At 37.6% G+C, this 7,873-nt stretch overlaps 1 protein-coding gene across 1 annotated transcript in view; it reads left to right on the forward strand.

The window, feature by feature from the left end:
- Positions 1–7,873, forward strand: part of BARD1 (BRCA1 associated RING domain 1) — a 95,914-nt gene that overhangs the window by 47,758 nt on the left and 40,283 nt on the right. Inside the window, exons 5-6 of the mRNA XM_007959939.2 lie at positions 3,726–3,806; positions 6,564–6,736. Of these exons, the coding sequence (XP_007958130.1) occupies positions 3,726–3,806; positions 6,564–6,736 (254 nt within the window). The remainder of the gene's footprint in view (positions 1–3,725; positions 3,807–6,563; positions 6,737–7,873) is intronic.

Here is a 7,873-nt window from a genome sequence, read left to right on the forward strand (position 1 = left end):
CCAGCCTTCTGGTTAGCAGTCAAGTGCCTTAGCCACTATGCTACCAGAGCTCCAACAACAACATTTAGAAAAAAAAAAAAAAAATAGAATCACTTGAGAAAAGTATATACAAACGTTTATAAGAAATTTTAAATGGATTTGGCGTGTTGTTGTTTTTAGCCATGTTTTCCAACTACTGGTGATGCTTCTTTTTTTGCCAACTTTTGCATTGCAGTCACCAGTAATATTCAACACATCCTGATTGCATGTTTGGTCGGTGGACTGATTTTGGCCATTCTGAATCAGACAACCATATGATCTACTATACCAGGAATGACAAATTGAAGAGGAATGACATGGCATTCATCATCACAGAAAATATTTCAAGATCTATCCTGAAGCACAATGCTGCCAGTGATTGGATAATAGCCATATGCCTACAGGGAAGACCAGTTAATATTGCTATTCAAATTTATGCACCAATGACTAAAGCCAAAGATGGGGAAATTGAAGATTTTTATCAATTTCTGCAGTCTGCAATTGACTACCTAATTATCATAATTTAATTTATGTATATAACATCAAATTTACATAAAATAGGAAGATGAAAACTTTGACAGACTTTTAAGTACTGAGAAGGAAAAAGCAGATTGGGTACAAAAAGCATGCAGTTGCTGATCAGCTATTCATTTGGGGGAAGACTGGAAGTGGAGTTTTGTCAGAAGAAAACACCTTTGATGATTTGAAGAGCAGCCATGAAAGAATACCTGCTGTGTAGCACCTTGAGAAAAGGTTCTGCTTTTTTTCTCCACATTGCCACTCTGTTCTTACGTGACTCTTCCATTCCACAGTTGTCTTTATATTATTAATGGGCATTTTAAGGTTCAAACTTTTTTGTGATTAAAAACCACACCTGTTGTTGTCCAGTTGATTCTGACTCCTAGCGGCCCTGCAGGACGGAGCAGAGCCGCCCCATGGTGTTTGCGGGGCTGTGAAATATACAGAAGCAGGCGGCCTCATCTTTCTTCCGTGGAGCAGTGGTGTGTTTGAACTGCACACCTTTTGGTTAGCAGCCAAAACCACTGCACCACCAGGGCCCCTCTCAGAACGGGCAAACTCTTGAGAAGGCTCTTTGTGTATTTCTTGTGGACCCTTACACATTGAAAGTTGGGGATGTGTGTGGTTTGGCCTTCATCGGCCAAATATTCACGGGATTGATTTAAAAAATTCAAATTTGTGTGTTGACAGATGTTCTTGAGTGCATTTGGGACTAACTGGAATATATAGCAAAAGTTACTAAATTCATGTTAGCATATTCTAGAGGTATAGAATTTGTACCCCTGGGAATCTTGAAAAAAATTTTCCAGGGAACTGGGACAATCAATTTGAAGCATATAAAGTTAATTTTAGACCTATTAAATATTTAAGGTCATTTTGTTAATTTGGGAAGATAAAAATCCATGTTGTATGTGGATTTATTTATTTTTTTCAAAAAACCTTAGCAAGGTTTTGCTGTTTTTGAGAAATAGAAACTATTGCTTGAAAATACTTGTTACTGTATTTAGGGAATGGAATGATTTCTCCATTATCAAACTGATAGAGAACAAAGGTAATTTCAGAAAAGATTATTGGGCTGTAGTGGGAAGAGAGAGATATTCTTCTCCCTAAAGAAGTATATCATAAAACTAATTAAATACAGCATTGTCATATACAACTTATTTATTGAAGCATTTTCAGAGTAAGCTCTGTGTGTAGTTTTTGCTTTGTTTTTATCATTATGGACTTAGGTGTCTAATTTCTGTTATCCTAAAAGAACTTATGAGTCTGGTTTGACTCGACGGCACATAACAACAACAACAACAAAAGAACTTAATTATTTTTATTTGGAGTGACTGCCTTGATAATACTACTAGTGTAATTTCAAAAGAATTTTACCCTCTTCCCAGGGTATAAATGTCACACTTACTCTTGAAGCCTGACACTGTTTTAAAAGAGGCAAGACAGGCATACCTCGTTTTAGTGCACTTCGCAGATACTGTGTATTTTACAAATTGAAGGTTGTGGCAACCCTCTTGGAGCAAGGCTGTCGGCACCATTTTCCCAGGAGCATGCACTCACTTTGGTCTCTGGGTCACATCTTGGTAATTCTCAAAATATTTCCATCTTCGTAATCCTGTTGCACACTTAACAGACTGCCGTATAGTGTGAACGTAACTGTATATGCACTGGGAAGCCAGAACGCTCACGTGACTCGCTTTATTGAGATAGTCACTTTATTGTGGCACTCTGGAACAGAACCTGTAGTATCGCCAAGATATGACTATATCTTTTATTTTCTAGAGAATTTTCCAAAGGCTTTTAGAGTTGACTAGTCCTTAAAGTTAATATGTAATCAAAAATGAAAGTGAAGTGCCAGGTCTTTCTCGCGTGGTGATTTCTCATTGCTGGGAAAAGGGACAAAAAGAAGAGTGACAGGCTGCTGGAGGCCGGTGACCTCCTTCGACAGGGTTTGCTCTCATGGAAGTCCCGCAGGAGCTTGAAGCATGACTTCCCCGGCGACTTCCTTCATGTATTCCTTTAAAAAAGCACCTTTTAAAGTCCAGTCACTGTTCGGACTTAGGTAATGACAAACAAGACAACACAAGACAAACAAGAGACACAATCTCCAAAATTGAAAGGGGGTCTTTGATTTTAATGTCATTTAACAATGGAAAGTGTCTTGATAATTTGAAAGTAGAATTAAAATAGTCTGCCTTCAGTTTGTTTTCCTTGCCTTGTACCTCATTGTAATTCAGTTATTCCCCACATCTTGTTTACCTCCTTTAACAAAAGTTGTGAATTCTCAAATTACAACATTTGTTACTTCTTCCCATTCCCCTTCTCATTACGTCAGTGAACCACTGTTGTGAAATTATTACATATATTTTTACAATATTGAAACAAGGCTGGGGGTTGGGGATTGAAAACCATTTGTCTAGTAGAAAAGATTTGTAAGGATGTATCATCTCCATTTCCTGTATAGTTCAGTTGGTTGATAATGGGTGGTTATTTTAGTTTTGAACCTGGAGGAAAAAAATTAAATGCTGATTCCACAGGACATTTTGAGTAGATTTCTGTTAATCCCCTTTCTGCCATTTTAAACAAAGCAACTGCTTCTGCCTAGAAAATACCCTTGAGCGAATAAGATGCATATAAACGAATGCATTACAGTACACAGAATAGCAGCAATATGAGAACAACGGTTTCTGGAAGTTGTAATGGTTTTACCCATCAGTCTTTGTGGCTTTATTTTGTTTCAGACAGTGCTCAGAAACTATTTTCATGACCATCAAAGGGATTTTTGTTTTTAACAAATGGAGCAATGTATTTAAAAACTTCATTATGATCAGGTGATCTTTGGCATAATGTCTTTCATTTGATGTCTTGACATGAATTGTGAGTATGAGTTACTAATGGCAGGGTTTTTGTACTCATATTCAAGGGTAGACCAATATGGCACCAATATGATTTGATGCCTGAGAATAATTTATATATTAAAACAAACAAACAAACAAAAACCTGTTGCCATGAAGTCAATTCTAACTCATCACAAATTCATGTATTAACTCATGTGTAAGTGTAAGACAAGAAATGTGTTTTACTTTATCTCAAATAGAATCTTAAAGAATAAAAAAGCCCAATAACTTAATACCATCTTTTCTTGATGCTTCTTAATTTATTTTTATTTTTTTCCTTTGCTCTATTAGGGTGACATACCTTCTGTTGAATACCTGTTACAAAACGGAAGTGACCCAAATGTTAAAGACTATGCCGGATGGACACCACTGGTAGTGTTCTGTTGTTTTTTTTTTCATTATTCTCATTATTTTTATGTTTTACAGTTCATAGTTATATAGTTGCCTATATAGTTTATCGGAAGGAAGATGGGGCAGTCTACTTCCATAGTGATACTGCCTCGGAAACCCAAGGAGGGGTCTCTGTAAGTCGGTCGACTCAACAGCACATAACAACAACAACATATAGTTTATAGTTACATAGTTGCCTATATAGTTTCTTCTGCCATATATATACTCTTTTTAATTTGAAGAATTTATATATGTAGTGAGTATGACAAAATGATTATGTTTCGTCTATAGTTTTTTCCCTTTTGACAGGCAAGAAGTTGGCTGTGTTGACTGGTTACCTATAGAATTAGGAATGCAGTTTCACTATATTGCTGACTTTAGCTAGTATGTGGAAATGACTGCTACATCCAAACCAAGCTCCATTCTGCAGCATCGCATGCTGTTGGAACCAGATTGCTTGGAACATAAAAAGGTCGTAGGAATTTGGTATAAGGAAGCAGTTTTCACTGAGGATCTGTCTTAGCCTCACTTGGACCCTGTCCAGTTGCAAGATATATAGAGAGGCAGTAAGAAAGCTTATATTAAACTTTTTTTTTTTTGAGCCTGTTTGATCTTACTAAAAATGAAGCATGAAGAATACTCTGGAAAAAGAATAGCACAGACCTGGAAACAAGTGTTATATGGGCTAATTACATTAGGATAATAGGTATGAGATTTGAATGCAGCCACAGAAGTGTCAACAAATGAGGTGGCTGCCTCTCTCCTGTGAGCTAGAATTCAGTACAGAAATTAGGAAGCTCTCATTAGGCCAGGTGCAAATAAGGTATAAAGTTACATGATGACTTCTCCTTGCCAAATTCTCAATCTGAGAAGGTTTAGTCTGGGTCAGACTCACTTGTTGTTTGGACTCCACAGGCAGGCTAACCTTTTCAAAGAAAGGTTATTTTTAAAGACAGTAAGGCATTTTAATAAAGGCTAGTGGGCTGGTAGGAAGCTATATAGGCAACTATACAGAAGCTATACAGGCAACTATATAACTATATGGGAGCTCTGGAGCACAGTGCCTAAGGTACTTGACTGTTAACCAGAAAGCTGGCAGTTCAAACCCACCAGACACTCCTCAGAAGGAAGGTTGGGCAATCTACTTCTGTAGTCATACTGCCTCAGAAACCCAAGGAGGGGTTGCTGTGAGTCAGGTTGGACTTGACGGCAAATAACAACAACAACATATAACTATGTAGAGGACGTGATGCCTCATTTGGATTCCTTTCTACTAGATCGCATAGTACATGAGGCATTTGACTGCTAACCAGAAGGAAGGTTGGGCAATCTACATCTGTAGTGATACTGCCTAAGAAACCCAAGGAGGGGTTGCTATGGCTCAAATATGACTCGATGGCAGTGAGTTTGGTTTAGTTTCTTTTAGAAGTAGATGTATAGATGTTCACTATAGCTTCGCCTATTAAGAATTGGAATACCAAAAAACCCCCAGCCCCACTGCCATCGAGTTGATTCCAACTCATAGAGACCCCCCCATGGGGTTTCCAAGGCTGTAAATCTTTATGAAAGCAGACTGCCTCATTTCTCTCCCATGGAGTAGCTGGTGGGTTTGAACTGCCAACCTTTTTGGTTGGCAGCCAAATGCTTTTTAACCACTGCACTACCAGAGCTCCTTAAGAATTGAAATGAATGTATGCCAGATATTTATTAAAATACAAACATAGTAGCATTCTTAGCAGGTCATGAGACATAAGGGAAAGATCTGTACGTGAAACATCTGAATATTCTGTTACATTACCAGCTATATCATTCTTTAGTAAACTTTTTGAACACTTACCCCATGTTATTTCTCTTCCTACTGATACCAACCATACTCCTATCTGTAGGTTTAGCAAATGGAGAGGTGTGTCTTGAAAATACTGTTTCTGTTGGTGCATCTTTTTTTTTGTTGTGTGGTTATATATGTGTGCTGTGGTACAGCTTAGTGCTTTGCCAAGCTCTGATTTAGTGAATTGTATTCAGCCTTAGACAGTTGTAGGTTTTTTGTAAGATCAGGTTTTAACTACTTTGTATTTTAGTTTTTGTTCCCCCTCCCTCCTTATTTTGGCACAATTTAACAACAATTGTAGTTGGTTTAAACTTACATTCTCTTCTAAAAGAAAGAACACTGGGAGTTATAGTGGGTTTAAAGGTGTATTTTGTTCTAAAGAAAAAACCTTGACCCAAGGCTTAAGTGAATAGTCTCTTCTTTTTCAGTGAATCCCCATGTATCATTTCTAGAATTATTAATTGTGGCTTTTACTTGGTCAACAACTTACCTGAACGACTCTTTAGGTAATAGTACATTTACTGACTGAGCGTCCTCTGATTTCTGGAGTTAAGAAAGGAAGCCAGAAGTAAAACATTTCTAAGATGAAACCCCAAGAATGTGTAATTAGCCACCACAAATGAATATTTCTTAGAGAGGAAAGAATGTTTAAAGGCTACAAGGCAAAATAGATAGGGATGTCTTCAGAAAATAAAAATTGAAAATGGCTAGTACAAAGAACGCTTAAGTAAAAAGGGCCTGTAGGAACTGTGGCAAGACGAGACAGGAGAGGTAAACTCCAGGTATGGTTTATAAGACCCTGCATGGTCTTAGACAGGTTCACATTTACGTTTTTATAATGTTATTCATTGTTTTATTGTAGTATTACTCATTGCCTTTCTTTATCACTCTTGTCACTCTTACTTAATTAGCACGAGGCCTGCAGTCATGGGCACCTGAAGGTAGTGGAATTGTTGCTTCAGCACAAGGCGTTGGTGAACACTACAGGGTATCAGAACGACTCACCACTTCATGATGCGGCCAAGAATGGGCACTTGGACATAGTCAAGCTCTTACTTTCCTATGGAGCCTCCAGGAATGCTGTGTAAGTAGTCTCACTTAAATTTATTTTAGTAGACCTCTTTTCATGAGTCAAGGTATGTGATACAGCAAAGACTTTAATACTTAAGATGGCTTTCCCTCTTCTCTTTCACAGCTGAAATTAGAGGCAGCCATTGTGTTCTGGGCATAAAGTCAGTGTTCTTGCCCATTTTCTTGGGTGATGCTTAACGTATTTGGGGAGTTTTGCTCTTTAAATTCAGAAACAATTGTCAGGAAATTTTAGAAACTTTGATTTTTCAGGACAAATTCACTTAGTGTTTATATCCAATAGATTCATATTTATAAGTAAGAAAAGAATTAGAAGTATAGAAATAATTATTTTGTATACTTCCCAGTACTTTAAAATTGTTTTATATATTCCATTTCTTTGATGCTTTCTCTGCGTATAGTATGACAACAGTCAAAGTGTGTAAGAATTCAGATGATGGGCAAGTGCAGTTGAATTATTTCTCAGAGTTTTCACGTCATTCAAATGAGGCTCTGGGTAAATTGTTTTGCAATGTCAAGGCACAGAGATTCATTAGTGAATGCTGGCAGCTGCATTTTAAGATTGCTGTTGTCAAGAGAGTCACAGCCAAATGCCATTTGTGGATTTTCTGTAACTTGGTTCATGTCTCTGTCTATATTATTTTACTCTCTCTAGCTAATGGGGTAGTTGAAATGAAAATGCAACAGTTGCCTCTCTGTGCCCCCATTGTTTCTGTAGGTTTGGAAAAAGCATACAGAAATCAGGCTTGCCCTGATAGAGAGCCAAATAAGAATTACAAATTACAGAGCTTCTAGGTTATAATGTTTTATAGATAAACAAATTAATAATGCAAGACAGTACCATACTTTGGTGCTGTTTTGGAAGATTTATCTGGTAGAAGATAGATAGAACAAGTTCCTCAAAACCCACTGCTGTAGAGTCGATTCCAGGGGTACAACTTCCCCATAGAGTTTTCAGGGCTGTAATCTTTGTAGAGGCAGACTGCCACATCTTTCTCCCATGGAGCAGCTGGTGGCTTCGAAATCACTGGCCTTTTGATTAGCAGCCAAGTGCTTTAACCATTGTTACTCAAGGGCTCCTTGAGACCAGTTCAGGGGCGATACATTCTTCTGTTCTTTATTTTTCTTTTAT

This window comes from Orycteropus afer, unplaced genomic scaffold, assembly GCF_000298275.1.
Source record: "Orycteropus afer afer isolate SDZICR_OR568_19922 unplaced genomic scaffold, OryAfe1.0 scaffold00002, whole genome shotgun sequence".
NCBI lineage: Eukaryota > Metazoa > Chordata > Mammalia > Tubulidentata > Orycteropodidae > Orycteropus > Orycteropus afer.